Source organism: Solanum pennellii, chromosome 7, assembly GCF_001406875.1.
Source record: "Solanum pennellii chromosome 7, SPENNV200".
Lineage (NCBI taxonomy): Eukaryota > Viridiplantae > Streptophyta > Magnoliopsida > Solanales > Solanaceae > Solanum > Solanum pennellii.
In genome coordinates, this window is record NC_028643.1 from 25,723,647 (window position 1) to 25,741,875 (window position 18,229).

The 18,229-nt window shown below is 35.7% G+C and overlaps 1 protein-coding gene across 1 annotated transcript; it reads right to left on the reverse strand.

The window, feature by feature from the left end:
- Positions 1–239: 239 nt before the first annotated feature.
- On the reverse strand, positions 240–1,550 carry LOC107024936. Its single transcript, XM_015225847.1, has 4 exons — positions 1,362–1,550; positions 905–1,232; positions 649–844; positions 240–594 (listed from the first exon to the last, which is right to left on the reverse strand). Exons 1-4 carry the CDS (start codon positions 1,548–1,550, stop codon positions 240–242), a joined length of 1,068 nt encoding a protein of 355 aa, XP_015081333.1.
- Positions 1,551–18,229: the final 16,679 nt, after the last annotated feature.

Sequence of the window (18,229 nt, forward strand, 5' to 3'; positions counted from 1 at the left end):
AAATGTCACACCAAAAGACATATACTCTTCAATATCATAATTATCAAAATTAATGATAATTCACTCTACTGCATAGACACCTAGTCGCTCTTCAATTGGCACCTCAGATATACTCTCAACACTGTAAGATATAAAAGATACCGTTTGGAGCTCCCACTCTGCTCCATGGACCTACATATATTCTAATTTTCTTCTTCATTGTTCAACCTAAATTTCATCTGCCCCTTTTCCATGTCGACTCATGCACGCCCAGTGGCGAGGAATGGTCTTCCTAGAATAATGGGGACCTCAAAGTCAAACTCACAGTCAAGAATCATAAAATCGGCCAGAAAAATGAATGACTCCACTTTTACAAGCACATCATGGAATATACCGGTGGGCGTCTTCACAATTTGATCAGCCATAATTAACCGCATCATAGTAGGATTTGGATCTCCCAAGCCTAACTTCTTATAAATGGAAACAGACATGAGATTTATGCTTGCACCAAGATTATATAGTGCTTTAGCAAAGTGTATAAAACTTGTAAAAAATTGAATAGTGAAGGCGTCTGTATCTTCTTTCTTCTGCACAAGAGACCTTGTAGCAATAGCACTACAATGCTACATTCTGTCATCATCTTCAAAACTAACCGATCTCTTTTATCACCATGTCCTCCATAAACTTAGCATAGCCAAGCATTGTTCCAAAGCATCTATCAAAGGGACATTGATGGAATGTTGTTTCAGCTTAGTGATAAATCGCTGGTATTCACCATCTTCAGTCTTCTTCACTAATATATGAGGGAATGATGGTGGAGGTCTAGCAATTGGGAACACTTTCTGAGGTAGCACTGCTTCATTCGCTATTTTGTCAACCAACTATTCACTAGCTTCTACTACATCTTTGTCCTCTCTTATTTCACCTTCTACTACAAACTGCATTGGTGGATCAATTATTCGCCTACCCCGTCGAGTATTGACTAACATTAAATGCCCGTCATTTTTAGTATTTTGGATGGTGTTGCTTGGAAGAGTGCCAGGTCGGCGAGGGTTCATAGTAGTAGAAAACTGAGCAATTTGTAACTTAAGGTGCTCAATCGAAATCGCATGTACATCCACCTTTTGTCCAATGTTAGCAAGGTCACCTCTCATATCGCTGCTATTCTCATTACTAGCGTCAAACCTCATCATCATCTTCTGCAACATATCCTCAACTCGAGCCATACTGCCTAGACAATCCCTTTGGAGCAACTTCCCAATTATGAAAGGCAACATATGGCCCACTCCAATCATTCATAATACCATAGTTATTCAAGTTGAAGTTGTTGTCGTGGTTGTAGTTCCCATCTTGGACATATTGACCCTCTTGGTTGTAGTTACCATAGTTTCGACCTTTGTTTCTATGACCTTGACTGCAATTCTCCTAATTAGAGCCTTGGACGTTTTGTCAAAAACCTCCGTCTGATCATTTACTGCATAATCATCCTCATTATAGTAGTACTCATCTACCGACAATGGTGGTTTAGTAAGATAATACACTGCATTTACCTTCTCTGCACCTCCGACCATATGTACAAAAACAACCCTAGGTCGGTTCTCATATGTGCCAACTTTTCACACATCTGATCAGTTCTAGGGTTTGTTTGTAGCTTGTACCCCAAAGTTTTTTCTCCTTGTATCTGACTTTTTAGTGTTCCAACCATTGTTGTAGCGAGATATCTTGCCCAACGTCTCTACATTCTAAGCATAAGTACATTTTCTATAGGAGCCACCTTCAATAGTATCGAGCACTACTTTGTTATTATCATCTTGACCCATATAGAAGTACCGTTTCTATGACTCATTATCAAAGCGGTGGTTTGGGACGCCTCTCACGAAAGCAGTAAATCTCTCCTAAGAGTTACTCACTGACTGTCATGGTAGTGCCACAAATTTATTCACCGTATCCCTATGGTTCTGATTTTTGGACATTGGATAGAACTTTGCTAAGAACACATCTTTGAGTTGATCCCAAATATAGATGGAGTTGTAGGGTAGCTCAGTAAACCATATGGTGACATCTCCTATCAGTGATAAAGGAAACATTCGCAATCTAATGACACTCATATCAAAGTACAGTCTACCTACACAACTTTTGCATCAATATCAGTTTAGCTATATGAGCATATGGGTCCTCCAATGGTATACCCGAGAAAAAACCCTCACGGTGAGCATCTGAATCAATCTACTCGTCACAATGAATGTGTGTTATGGTGGCAGACGGGGTACGACAAGAGGTCCATCAGATTTTGGAATGTTCATGTTGCCCCTTTATTATCCTGAATTCGTGGGGATGGAGGTTGCATCCTCAAAGAATTATCCGATTAATTACCAACACCAACATTGTTATGTACCTCAACCTATAATGGAGGTTGATGGATTGTCCCAAAACCTAGATTCCAACTATTAGGTTTGGCTGGTGCCTCTTGATTCTCCATTCTTCCTAAGGTTCGATGAATATCGGGATCGAATGGAGTGATTGGTTCTCCTTGGTTCCATGTACTTGGCATTCACTAGAGATAAACCTGAAAGAAACAAAAACATAAAGAAAAAGTAAAATCAGGAAATAGTTGATTGCATTTCAATAATGTAACTAAAGTTAATCTATATTCCAGATTACCGGTGCCAAAATTTTATAGGCTCAAATTACACCTCTATGAATAAGTATAAGTGGTTTTAATCAGGTATATAACCCTACTAGTAAGTTGGGATTGATCCCACAAGTAAAATGATGTAGACTCAACTTCAATTCACAATTACGTCTATTAGCCAATGTCATTCCAAAAACAAGTAAATAAAGGGGGGGTTTATGAAATAAGTTTCTTACATAGTCTAAGTTAAAAAGTGAATGAAACTAAATGTTGAGTGTTTATCAAGCTGTGAGAATAATTATTATATGTGTGGTCTCCATAGGTTCATAACTCCGTATTCCTAGCAATAGTAATTTTTCCCTAACATTTGGCATGTAAATTTGCAAGTTATGTATCTCTAAATCCTTGGTCTGGCATCTAGTAATTTAACCCCGTACCTTGGTTCAACAACGTGTGTATAAGAAATAAACTCTTACCTTTACGTCATATTAGACATCATAATCAATGTATGTCTTAGTTATTACTTCGCACCAATCGACACTAGCGTATTAATATCATCACACTAATCTATGTTGATAATTCTTTTCATATTCCTACCTCCTTTTTCCGGCAAGTAGCAACAAGGTGAGTTCTAATGTATGCACTCGCTAAAAAGGCTTCTAAGCAAAAGAATTATTAATACATGCAAAAAGACTACTTTAGAATTGTTTAATTGCCTTGATTACTTTGTTAATTACCCATTGTTCCCACAACCCTGTGTTGATTTAGTTACTCATGCTAGCAAGATAACAATTCATAATATTGAATAAAGAACTGATGAACTTACTTAACAATAAGAGGAAACCCAAAAATTCAACTTGAAATTGCAAGAAAATAGCTTCAATCCAAATCCGGAAATTTATTAATTTCTCAAAGTTTGCAACCAAGAATCTCCAACAAAAAATAGAACAATAACAAGAGTATCTAACCCTAAAAATGAGGTCTTAATTTCTTATTTATAGAAATCATGGTCCTCATAAAAATAATTGAAATAAGGAAAGTTCTCTCCAGAAACGCGACTTAAATCCAGCCCCAACCCCAAAACTGTGGTCTAGACCACTGATTATGGAATGTTGACATAGCTTTCAAAAATTCCTTGATTCACTTGCAACAAATTGATTTTATTGCAACTCCTACGGGCCATGGTCATGGACACTGACCGTGAGGTAGTCCTTGGAGCTTCAGGACAGTGATTTGCAAAGGTTGGAAGCCTTGGAATTTAGTTGTGGTATTTCTTTCCTTGTCTTGGCACAAGCCCTATAAACCTAAACCAACATAAAATAGGCCTTTTAACACGGAGTCTAACATGTATCTTGACGTTGACACACTAAACTCCTTATCTCAAGACACAAATTACATTACAAGAAACCTCATTACAAACTCAACAAAAGATCACTAGGTTTTTAATTCAAACTATAATTTTCCAAGTCATTTTACAACTTACTGATAAGCATCAATATCCATTCCACATTCATATATGCATTTTTCTTTCATAAATGTCATTTTAGAACAAGACTTGAATTGTAACTCCATGCTATTCTAAACTTTTTTATCTTATTCATAGAGTTTTTACACATATATACTATAATGGATGAATTAAGTGAACACCTCCACCTTTCGAGTGGATCAAAAACAAGTTAACAATTCAATATCAACAAGTAACTTCTAATATCTTGGTTTCATAGCAACAAATCCCAAATACCAATGTGATGAATCCACAAATTGGACTCATATAGGGATTTATTTTTATAATTGTATTCTCAAATGTTTATTTAGTCTCAATATATAATGAATATTTGATGTTTTAGTGCAAACATTCACATACGCACAAAGGGAAAAAAAGTCAGAAATGAACATAAAAGATGAAACTTGAGCGTCACAAAAGGGCATTCGGCGAGTCATCGAAGCTATGTTTTTTTTTCTATTTGTTGCAGCATGCAACGCCCTGAATGAAGTGGATCAAAAAGCAATGAAAGAAGCAGTCGGTGATTTGTCAAATAGTTTTTTGAAGCAATGCTGTACAGCCAAATAGTCCAGAACATGAAGATGTTGTACGCAAGCAAATAAAGGTGATGATTTAAAAGAAGGGAGAATCACCTAGTCATTCAGCGATCGGGACTAACCACACCAAATGATTTGTCGCACCAATTTATCTGAAAGCTATAAATAATTGTTGTATTTTTTAATTTTTAAAAGATCCCAACATTTTCATAGTTTTGAGACTTTAGAATATTTTTCCCTATATTTTCTCTCATGTTTTGAGAAGATTTTTACAGACATAAAGAAAGAAATTTTCATCTTCCCCAAGTTGGAAGTTGGTCTTCTTAATTATTGTTCCTTTACTAAATCAAAGTTTACATTCTTATACCCATGTAATTTCATTATCATTTTTGCTGTATTTTGATATTTTCGTATGTGTGGCTAAAACACCATTCTTGGCTGTGATTTAGCAAATATAAGTTGAAAATATTGTTGTGTCTTGCATGTTTATAGGTTATATGTATTTTAATGGTGATTTTACCTTGTTGTTGTGGTTTAACTCAATGGGTATGTAGCAGCAAATACGAACTCACCCATGTGTTTTCGGTTTTCCAGAGATGGAGGTCGCCAAACCAAGAGCGTTGAACTAGTGGCCAAAGGAGTGGGTTTGCATGAGGTATAATCTGAGGGATGAGCCCCAGTCATATATCATAGCACTTAGCTTGAGAGAGTGAGATTGGTAAGGCGTTGGCTAGGCTTCATGTGATAAAGGAATGTCGGAGAGGAACGCATCTGAAACGGGATAAGTTTCCCAATAATAAAATTATTTCCACATAAATCATAGCCTAGTCACTATTACCTTGCAAATTTTCTATTGAAAGCATGTACCCAACTACTTATATCAAATTCTATTGCGGTCACTCCCCAAGAACTTCTCCATATACTTAATTTTCTTGTTATTTTAACGTTTTGACTATACTTGTGAAAGGAAAACCCCATCATAGATTTGTAGTTTAATTGAATTGTTGTTCCTAATAGTTTTAATTTACTAACTTATTTTTTAACTTTGTTACAAGTTTTTAAGTTGTGAGTAGGAATGATCAGTGTAATTGGAAGTAATGGAAGTCAGCTTTGCAAGCAAGATGACATCGAAAATCTAAACAATGTCCAAGAATAAAATGCCAATGACCCCCATCTCACAGGAGGTGTTAGAGCTATCTTCTTACCCTCGTTTGAGGGGAATGTAGTGTTCCATACAACGAGCTCTGTCATGCAACTATTGAAACTAAACGGACTATTCAGTGGATTCACTCATAAGGATCCTCTTGAACATCTTCGAAATTTAGTAGATGTTTGGGGAACCTATTATTTCAAAAACATCTTTCAAGAGTTAGTAAGGCTGAAATTATTCCCTTTTTGTCTAATGGGAGAATCCTGTAAGTGTTTAGCTCAATTCCCCCAAAATTCGACCATTCATGGTAAGATTTTGTCATCGCATTCAATGTGTGATTTTCCCTCCCTTGAAGATGATTAATATTCGGCATATGATTGAAATATTTACCTGCCTAAATGGTTAGCCTCTACACGATACTATTCTATAGTTCAAGAAGATGGTATTACAATTCCAGATCATGGTTTGCTTGATAACGTTCTTATACGATACTTCTACCGATGTTTGGATTCAATAAAAAAATGTTTCGCAGACTAAATCTCACACGGTGACTTAATTCAACAACCATACATAGTCACAGATTAACTTTTTCATGGCATGACAACAATCTAAAAGGTGTGGTATACGTGCGAAGACCGGATCTCTCCTATCACTTTTTGTCTATCTAACGAGAAAATTGAAAAGGACAATGAGAGAGACCAAAACATGGCACATATTATGACAAATCTTGATATTCTATATAGGTATTTCATAGGGGCTGGTGCATGAAGCATAAATGTTGTAGGAGTCATAAGTATTAGTCTAGACGATACAAAATTTGAAGCTCTATATAATGAAAAGGTTAACCTTCTAGCCAACCAAGTTGGTGGCTATAGTTCAAACAACTCTACGCTTGCTGGAAATCAAGTTTGGGGTACAATAAAGGATGGAGAGATAAAGATCGTGAATAGAGGGCCCGTAACTGTCACTGGAATAATAGGAAGAAGAATCGATATATGCCTCCCCATGAGAACTACAAGACAAAGGATTTAGATGGTAGACAGTCTAAGGATATTATCTCGCATATCCTCAATAAGGATGAAGAATAGGAAAAGATGCTGAAAAGCATGAAGGAGGATGTGTCCACTCTCAGTCAGACCGCCATGTCCCATTCAGTTTCGATCAAAAAGTTAGAAACCCAGATAGGTCATATCTCGTCTCACCTAAATCCGGGACAATAAGGGGGTTTCCCTAGCGATACCATTGCTAGCCCCTAGAATGAGGTTTGAAAGTGGACTTGCATCGTGCCGCGAAGTTAACCACGACATTGTTTGGGAGCCAACTCCAAACCCTTTAATTTGTTTTTGTTTATCAATAAATAATAATGTAATTGTTTGTACATTATAGAAGTAAGGATTTTATACAAAAAGAGTATACATGTATAAAAACGTATGATAGGAGAACTATCAACCTGTTCAGCGAACCCGACCACCCACGCCATAAGACTCATGGATCTTTATCTTGGACCCTATAAATCAGCAGCTTGTAGAAAATTAATGGAGCACCACTTACATGTTGGTCCTCTCGATTAGGATCATTTTTGTGACTCTCAAATGTGTTGAAAAACCTGTTACATTTGGCGAAGACACTAACTACTTGGCACTTAGCTGAGGGAGAGGGCAAGTTCTACTATATCGTATAAAGCACAGAAACTGGATGGTTAGTACTAATGGTAGGTAAAAAATCCAACTTTCCAGTAATCTGTCTCACTTTTCCCTTTATATAAAACTTACACCAGCACTGTAGTTTAATATTCCTCAAAATCTTAGAGTAAATTAGTTGCCAAGCTATTCTAAATTTTTTTATTGAACTAACCCCTCTATTATTTTATTAGATGTTTTACCCATTTCCAAAATGATTTATATTGTCAAATCTTTGATGATTCTCGAAGTTGATGGGATAGCAGATATTATTAGTTGGTACTAGATATTTCTTACTTCATTGGTAGAATTCCACTCGAGTGCGCCTTGAGATGAATTTTTATATGTTGGGATTGTTGAAATGATATGGGTCTTCATTAAAATTTGTGTGAAAAATGCATCAAATGCGTTGTTAGGGGTCGCAGGGTAGAATTTGAAAGAATTGAGCAAAAATAGGCAAGTTAGGCTTTTTTGCGGGTTGAGGTTAGCTCGCCAAATAGCTCGATGGTTTTTGTAACATCCTCATCTCGCCTTTAACTTAATTCTCTATGTATTGGATGATCTATAACTTTCGTCCGTCAGTTTCAGTTTCAAATGACACTCGGTTACTAGCAAAAACGCTCCTTGTTTGCCCTTTATCTATGCAATTATATCATTCGTACATTTTAATAAACAATCTAAAAGATTTACCACTTTGAAAATTATCTTGGAAAAGTGATTCTACATTAACAACCTCCCTGACACATTTTAATTAATGTCTAACTTGTACTCAAAGTCTTTGAAAAAATGGCTAGATCAAAAATTGCATGAAGAGATCATCCAACCTGGTGCAATAGAGCTCAAATTTTTGAAGAAGACGAAAAGAAAGATGAACTAGACAAACAAAAGAAGAATGCCAAAGAAGCCAGAGACAAGAGACAAATTTCCATCGATCATAAAGTTTCTTCATAGGCTTGAGATTTCATTAATGTTATATATGACTTCGGGAAGATCATGAGATGGACAAAATGATTGCAGTTCATATCACTATAGAAGCTAAGGCAAACAAAAACGATGAAGAATGAATGATAATACTTCGGGGGCCCTTGTCAAGTTCCTGTTTAATGCATCCTGAAATGATACTCCGGCTGAGGGAGCAAGTTTCTAGCTAGGATCCCTCTTACCCTTACTCTTTGTTTGTCTTTCTTTCTGTAAAAGATACTTCTAATAAATGCATTTGAGCATAAACACTTTTCTTTTGTTGTGGGGTGAGGCTCACATTTGTTTGTTCACAATGAATGCTTTATTTTAATTTGAATTATGTTTTGTGTATTTGTGTTGTCTGTTTTATATTATGTTTTAAAAGTGCTTTGCGAAAGTTTGAACTTTTGGCTCCTCTTTTTGATTAAATGCAAATCATTTTTACCCTTCCAAAAAAAAATTCATTTTCCAAAAACATTTGGCACCTGTTGTGTTGAGAGTGGTTGTTCTCGTACAAATTGAAGTCATGGTTTCAATCAATACCGATGACTTAAATAGTGCTCTCAATTGAACAAACATGAAAGAACAACTACAATGAGACTAAATGAAGTTACATAGAAAATATGTGAACTCGTTAAATCTTGTTGTGATTAGACATATATTTTATTGACTTTGGTATCAATGCCTTGTTTGATGAGCTTACTTTGAATCATGCATGAATAAACCTTGAATTTTTCTTATTAGTGTGATTGATTTAAGGTGTGCTCTTGAGATGATATTTGGCAACTTTAAAGAGTGTGATCCTACATGAAATATAAATCTTTTTTGACCTACCCCTCAGCATGTGAAACTTTATTTAACACCCCTTGAGCCTTAGCCTTATTTGGAAGAAAACTTGTGAAAACCTAGACCTTTATTCAACATCAACCTATAATCCTCATGACATTTTATTGAATAAATAGCCAACTTAAGCCAAAAGCTTATCTTGGGGTGTGGTTAAAAGGAAACAGAGAAGTGAAGAAGTGCAAGAAGAAGTCTCCTTGAACCATTGTTTTGAAAGGAAATTGAAACCCTCCATATAAAAAATAAAGAAAAAAAAAGAAAAAGAAGAAGAAGAGAATGAAAAACAAAGATTATAAAATAAAAGTCCAAGAGAAATTAGGTTTTTCGAGCAATCCGTGGAAACAAATAATAGGATGACCAAGAAGCACTAGAAAAAAATTGTATAAGATGGTGAATAAAAGGAAATGTGTGTGAGCTAGACAATTCATGAGGATTTTTAGTCACTAAGCCTAAATTACCATACCTTTGCACTCAGCCCTACTGCAAGGCTTAGAAAGACCTTTTTGATCTTTAGTTAGCCAAACCAAAGGTTAATTGAAAAAATAAAGGCAAACCTATGGGTAAAAGCATGCATTGTGTTCCTCTTTTAGAGTATTAGAGTAGCATCTGATTCCTTATGCAAAATTAATCAACCAATGTGAGTAAATATGTAACAATTTTTTGTGTGAGGTGATTCAGTATAGTCGTTGAACTTGATATTTCATTAGTATCAAGTATTGTGATCATGATAATCTTTAGTAACGGTGTGTCAAAACTTGAATCTCTGAGTACACAATTTACCTTTGCATAATTAGTTTGAGTCTTGTTGTATATGTTCATAATTGAGTTTTGTGTAGCAACGTTTTAATAATTCCTATTTGAGCTGTTGAAATTGAGTTTTACTTTAGGACAAGAAAATTTTTATGATAGGGGTGTTGATGTGTCAATAAATTGCACTCATTTAGGGATTTATTTTGATAGAAATAGTGTCCACAAATATATATTTAGTCTCAATATCTGATAAAAACTCTTAAGTTTTAGGTTCTTGAAGTTTTAGTTCAAGCAAGGACACCTACGCTCTAAAAGAAATAAAAAAGGCTTAAAAGAATGTAAAATGTGAAGCATGAGTGTCACCAAGTGAATTTGGAGAGTTTACAAAGGATGTATTCCGCCATTTGTTCCAGCACTCGATGCCCTCGAGGAAATGGATAAAAAGGTGATGAAAAGAGTAGTCAGTGCTTCACTGAACAACTTTGCGAAGCAATTCTATGCAACCCTATGGTCTAGAACATAAAAATGTTGAAGGGAAGCACAAAAAGGCGATGAACCAGAAGAAAGGCAAATCACATAGTCATTCGGTGATCGTGACTAAACTCTCTGAATGGTCTGCCGCAACACTAAATCTTAATGCTATAAATACTAGTTGTAGGTTAGTTTTAAAATACCCAAACATTTTCTTAGTTTTGAGACTTTAGAATATTTTCCTATTATTTTCTCTCATCTTTGGAGATGATTTTTGGAGACTTGAAGAAACAAAGTTATCATCTTCTTCAAGTTGGAATGGGTCTTCCCCATTCTTCTTTCATTAATTAAATCAAGGTTTAATTTTGTATACACATTTGATTTCATTATCATTTGGTGTATATTGTTATTGTATGATGTGTGGCTAAAAAACCCCATTGTTGAGGTGTTATCTAGCTAATATGAGTTGATTTTATTGTTGGGTCTTGCTTGCTGACAGGCTAGATATATTTTACTGGTGATTTCACCTAGTGGTTGTGGTTTAACATAATGGGTTTGAAGTTGAAAATAAAAAATCACCCATGTGTTTTCATCTTGCACGAGAGGAATGTCACGGAACAAAGATCGTTAGACTGATGGCCTAATGAGTAGGTGGACATGAGGTTCAGCCCAAGAGGTTGAGCTATAGTCCCATATCCTAACACTCAGCTCGAGAGAGTGAGTGGGGTAAGGTGTAGGCTGGCCTCATGTGGAAAATGGGTGTCGAAGAGAAACACATTTGAAATGGAGTAAGTTGATAGAGAGAAAACTATTTTTTATCTAAAGCTAAGGCCTATTCACTATTAACTTGAAAATTTCCTATCTAAAACATGTATCCAACTATTTATCTCAATGTTACACCCCAAGAACTTCTCCCAATACTTGATTTTCGTGTTATTTTTACTTCTTTTCCTATTATTTGAAAAAACAAACCATTGATATTTTACACATTCATATCATACCCTTTTTTGACTTATAATGTTTTTATTCGTTAATCGCTTTAGCTATAAATATATATATCAAAACAATTTAAATCAACCCCACATAGGAAAACCTTAAAAAATCTTACTAAATGAGGTACGCCCGGCAAAGGTCACGACTACCTAAACGGGTCATGAAAAGCGCCACGACCCGTTATGCCACACGTGGTCCTCTCGATAGTGAGAAACTTTACCTTGAAAAGATCAAACATGCTAAGGAATATTCAAGGAAACTTAAAAGGGGTGTGGTCATGACAAGTGACCGTGGAGTGGTCCTTTAAGCTTGCGACATTAGCATGGCCAAAGTGCCTTGCTTCCCATGCAACCAAGTGATCCTCACGGCCATTCCCGCGGGTTGTGGTCAACGACACTGACCGTTAGGATGTCAATGGAGCCTTGGGAAAGTGTTTAGTAAGGGTTGGAAGACATGTCCTTTTGCTAAGGCCTTTCCATGTCTTGGCATATGCTCTAGCATCCATAACCAATATAATATATGCTCATTAATGCAGAGTCTAACACTTAACTTGATGATAACATACTAAATCCTTATATCAAGACAACATTATAAGACAAGAAACCTCCTTAAAACTAAACACAATGTATTTAGGCTCTATTAAAAAAAATTTACAAGTCGCTACATATACTTGTGATCGTGTCTTGTTGAAGGTACAAAGTATTGCTGTCCAAAACACACACACCGATCGGTTGCCACGTTCCGACATATACATTTGATCTTGTACCATGATCCTTTACACTAATAAATTGTGTTTGGGTTTAATGAGGGGACCAATGACTTGCTATAAATTTATATTTGTAGGAGTGTGATAATCGATATTGTATATATTCGGTATTTACATGTTCATAATGTGGTATTGAGTTGCTTATGTTAATCTTTGTAGGGTAGCCTCATAATCCTACAAGTACATTGTTGTTGAATACTGATATTGCACATGATTATTCTTTTGTTGAGTAGAGGGAATCTTCAGGAGGTTATTCACATATCTCATTTAGAACACAAGTGATTGTCAACCGAATTCAACGGCGAGACGGTTCTTCCATTCTGACTTGCGTTCTCCCTTTTCTTTGGTCCATATTTTTGGAAATTGACTTATAATTTGGGTTTTTCATACTTTTGTAGACTATGGTTCCTTGTTACAATGTTTTTGTACATTGACTTTCAGGTTCTATGTCTTATTCTGCATTTGTTTTCGTTATTAGATCTTTTGTGTGTTTATGCAAACTTTAGTTTTTGGCTAGTTAAACTTACTTTCGTATCTTTAAATTGTTAAAAAGATTTTTGTAAAGGTTCTCCCACAATACCGTTAGTGTGTGTGCCACTCATAATGGTCTAGTTTGTGATAAAATTTGTGTTGAAGTCTAGATTCATTTATCTCAATCTACAAAAAAAAATCTTGTCTTGTGAACACTACGGAGATGTCTTATTTTCATCAAGAGGCTATATGGGTTTAAGAATCTATTTTATCTTGTCTTCTTTTGTGCTAAAACTTGATTCCAATTGGTATTTTGACATTTATTAGGTATCTAACCTCCTCCGCTCTTCTACCCACTGATGGTTAACACTACGTTAAACGACGTAAGGATCGTAACTCGTGTCAATTCTCCAGTTGATGAATTTTCAGCGAGAGGTCATGGTAAAATCATAGGTATATGAAGAGCTAGGCGTAGAGGCCAAGGAAGAGTAACACCTACTAGGTATGCAGAATGTTGATGTGGAGAATTATTAGGATGTTTTACAAAAGGAAGAAGTGCAACATGGGAGTACATTTATTCCTTCCTTAGACCTTGTATTAGCTTAAAATAGTATGTCGTTCGTGACAAGATTTATTGGTCTTTCACTGGTTCCCTTCGTTCAAGAAGCTCCGATTCCCACACGATACCCTATTTCTAACAATGTCATCAAGGTTGGTGGAACTAGAGGTACTAATTCTTTCTTCCATACTTTGTTGGGTCCTTTTGTAACTAATAATAAGCATCAAACATTGACTATGTTATTGAACATATGTCCTAGTGTATTTGTTGGTTATGATAGAGAGGGTGCTATTGGGTTTATATTAATTGCTAAGAGAGACTTCATAAGTTTGGATTTTTCCATCTGCATGTGGTTGCTTTTGTAACTTTTCAGCTTCAAAGGGAGGCAAAATAGTGTTGAGGAGATCATGCACAATGAATATCATCACCTTTATATCAACATTCTTGGAGTCAGTTTCATGTCCATTCATATAAAAGATTTTAGAGAACATATGAATGATGTGTTTATGACTTTGGAACAATGTGGTATGATTGTGGTTGCTTATGACGCAAAGTTCCATGTTTTGTCTAGATATGCTACTCAATTGGTGACTACTGTTGTCTCTTCATATGACCTCCCCAGGGAAAAGTTCAAATGAAGTGATAGAGTTTGTAAAGAAAATAAAAGTGGTGAGGCTAGAAAGGTATAGGCTAAAAGAGCTACAAATTCATACAATTTTCTGGGATCTTACTGCAAAGGTTCAGTGAGGACGCACTTGTAGCCTGTCCATTTCCATTCTCTACGCCCACTTCTACTTGTAAATACTCATGAACTCAATCTCAAAATTTAATTCAGGATAGCTAGGGAGTCAGACCTGCTGCGGGCAGCAGGCAATCTTTTGATCGTACTTAATACAATTTTGGAGAACATATGCATATGAGAAGAGATTTTCCCACTTATGCATGTTGGATTCCGTGCACCAGTAGTCTAGAGAAGTGGTACCCACGTGAAACGGTAATAATGGTCGAAGGTGTCCACAAGCGGGGTGAGGAGGTGATTGACAAGATGGTAGATGTTGGTGAAATAATAATGCAGGCAGAGGTGGAGCACAACAAGGCAGGGAAGTCACCCTTCACGATGATACGTCTTAGTGATTTGCGTGCAAAGCAAAACCGAGGTAGAGGTGTCTTGCATAGTGATCACAGGTACTATTCTTATCAGATTTCTAATGTAGTATTGGATCCGGTTTCTACTTATTCTTATGTGTATATGTGATTTACCTTAGAAATTAACATGATTTGCGATGTACTTGATTTCCCCATTAATGTTTCTACCTCGATTGGAGAGTATGTCATATCACCTATGTCTATTGTGTTTGTCCTACGTTGTTTATAGGTTTTTATACTTGGGGTGATATAGTGATTTATGATATGATTGACCTTTATATAATCTTAAGCATCACATCTTCGTCCCCTTATTCTGAGGTCACAAATAGTAATACTAAGTTTGTAACTCTAGAGATCCTCGGTAGAGAATAGTTAGGTGGGAAGGGGTTTACAATCCTAAGAAAACTAAAATCATATCCTCCATTTAGGCTTGGAAACTGGTAAGGGCAAGGTCTTTTTTGAATATTTTTCTCATATTCGGGATGTTGAGGTTGTGTCTCCATCTATTGAGTCTATTCCTATGGCATCATAATTTAGAGAAGTGTTTCCTACTGATTTTCCCGCTATGCCTCAGGATAGAGACATAGATTTCTATATTTATTTGGAAACTAGTACCCACCAAATTTCTACTCCCCCATATCGTATGGCTCATAGATTTCTATATTTATTTGGAAACTAGTACCCACCAAATTTCTACTCCCCCATATCGTATGACTCCTACAATATTAGGAGAGAGTAAGTCTCAAATCATTGATTCTTGATAAAGGATTTATGTGTCCTAGCGCTTCCTCGTTACCGGCCACAATTTTGTTTGTTAAGAAAAGGGATGGTAATATTATAATGTTTAAAGACTATATTCAATGTAATAGGGTCTTCTATAAGAACAACTATCCACTACCTCAGATAGGTGATATTTTTGACAAATTTCAAGGTGTAGTAGTCTTCTCTAAAATTTATCTAATGTTTGTGTACCATCAATTGAAAATTAGGCCTGAACATGTGCCCAAAAAGGTATTTAGAATCGTCTATGGAACTATGAGTTTCTAGTTATGTCGTTTGGGTTGACCAATGCGCCTATAACTTTTATGAGTTAATTTGACGGTTTGCTCAAAACCTTTCTTAATTCCTTTTTGTTAGACTTTATTAATGATATTTTGATCTATTTTAAAAGTGAGGACAAGCATGCCGACCATCTTCGTATTGTTCTTGGTGTTCTTAGGACACAAAGGTTCTATGCACAACATCCTAAGTATGAACTTTTGTTGACTACAGTTGCATTTTGGGGCGTGTAATTTCTAATAAAATGGTAATGATAGATTCTCAAAGGATTGAGGTAGTTAAGAATTAGGTTCAGCCTAGGTAAGTGATAGAAGTTAGGAGTTTTGTGTAACTCAATAGCTACCATCGATAAATTTTGATGAACTTTGCTTCTTTTGCAACTCACTCAAAAATATTGATCAAAAAGGAAATACAGGTTTAATTGACTAAAAATGTAAGGAGAGCTTTACAAAGTTCAAAACTCTTTTAACCACTGCACCTATTCTAGCATTATCGGTTGAAGGTAAAGATATTATTATTTATTGTGATTCTTCACATTGTAGTTCGAGTATTTTGCTAATGCATGATACGAATGTTATAAATTACGTATCGAGAGATTTGAATTTGGATGAGAGGAATAATCTGACGCTTGATTTGAACTTGGCAGTGCTAGTATTTTCTTTTAAGATCTGCCGGCATTATCTTTATGGTGTTTAGTGTGAGGTGTTTAGTGATCATCATAGTTTGGAACATATGTGCAGTCAAAAGGATCCAAATTTAACTCATAGAAGGTAGATGAACTTTTACTGAAGGACTATGTTGTGTTCATCTAATACCTTCCGGGAAAGTCTAATGTGGTGGTGGATTCATTAAGTTAAAAAGCGGTGAGTATGGTTAGTCTAACTAGCTTGAGTGTGAATACCCTCAAAATGAAATAGGAAAAACTAGAGCCTCTCGTTTGTTTCATGAGTTAACAAAGTATTAATATAATGAAGAACAAATTAAGAAAGTATTTTTAAAGAGTTTGGATATCGAACGTCAAGGAATGACCAATACGTTCGGGTTCGGGTTCTAGTTCTGTGTGCTAGTGTGACTTTGCATGTTTGATGTGTTTTAATGTGTAATTTGAAGTCTAAAAGGAGGTGAAGTGATCCTAGGAATTAGATGGCAATGATAAGAGTTGAAACTTTTGGGTACGACTCCCAATGGACCACCCTAAGGGTCCTTGAGGAGGACCCAAATATTTGCCATGAGGCTGCCAAAACAGCGCTACTCGACGACCCCTAACTACGCCCAGTAGATTATTTGACACCCCGTCAATAGAGGGTGTGATTCCATAATTAGTTGTGGGATCTTAGCCCACATTTTTGAGAGTCTCTGATCCAAAGCATGCCTAGTAGGATGGGTTGTAGTCCAAACGATGCCCAAGAAATGGGAGCTGTCGTTTGGCACATGTTACTTACTGCATGGATTCGGCCAACCGTGGGGTGAATTCACCCCACGTCCTAATTAAGTCATGGACGGTTATTTAGGCATTTTAAGTATATTAAGTTAGTTTAAACACTAGACCTAATTTTAGACTTCAATTTTCAAAATAAAAACCCCTCCCTAGTAATGTTCTCTCAAGACTCCATGAGAGCTTGAAGTCAAGGTGAAGCTAGGATTGAATATTTTCAGTGGTTTCTTCATTGAATTTTGTGTGTTTCTACTAAAAAGGTATAGTAGTTTGTCCTATATTCTTATATCATTCAAGGAGCTAATCCAAAGACTTTTAAAATGATTTCGAAATCCCAAAATCTCCTATTTCAAATTCTAAGCATGGATTCTTGCATGATAAAGTTTTAATGGATGAATTATGATGTTTTCAACGTTAATTGTTTAATTTATTGTAAAAAAAAGTCCATGAACCCATGATCATCCTATTTCTCTAATTTTTTTTATGAAGTAGCTTTGATGAATGTGATTGGATATTATTAGAATTATTTTTATACTAAGTTGTATTGTGGTTATCTACTGCCATTTATTCCTAAGCATGAGAATTATTGGAGAATTGAGAAAAAGTGATAACGGCTGGGATGAAGTGTATGTTTTCCTAAATTCTTCTAGCCTTGTAGAATTGTTATTGTGTGGTATAGTCCACATATGGTCGCGGTGTTTACTTAATGTATATGAATCTATATGTGAATTATGATAATTGCCTTAAAAGCATTGAAAGTAAATTGAAGTGATATTATGAATTATATGTGTAGAGATGTCTTACGAAGTTATGAATGGGTATCATGAAGATAGTATGACTAAGTGAAGTATAATGTGAATGTGTAGCATGGTTGTGTGTGGATTATGATGAATGTGGATTGATCATGTTTAGAGGTCAATGTTATAAATGATCGTGGTGTGAATGGTTTTCTCACATATACTCTCACCCACACAATGAATTAATGAATGAATAAAGCTACTGAAAATGTAAAGAATGAGAGTGTATTGAAAAGTTTTTTTTCAATAGAACCCTAATAATGAAATGGGGAATTTTGAGGTGGGCACTCTTCGTGAGTTGAGATGTAGTAACTAGAAGCAACCATACTATTCCTAAGGGTTTTTCAATGAATGAATGATTGGTTGGATGTTTGATATTCTTCATGAGTTGAGATGTAGTATCCAAAAGTAAACACTAGAGATAAGTGTTTTTCCTGAGTTGTTATGTATTACTTAGTAGCAATGTCTTAACATACAACTAATCAATATAATGATTTTC

Coding starts and splice junctions, on each gene's coding strand:
- LOC107024936 (XM_015225847.1), bottom strand. CDS start 1,550: ATGGTCGGAGGTGCAGAGAAGGTAAATGCAGTGTATTATCTTACTAAA. Junction 1,233..1,361: donor AAACAAAGGTCGAAACTATG/GTAACTACAACC, acceptor ATAATTGGGAAG/TTGCTCCAAAGGGATTGTCT. Junction 595..648: donor CTAAGTTTATGGAGGACATG/GTGATAAAAGAG, acceptor GTAGCATTGTAG/TGCTATTGCTACAAGGTCTC.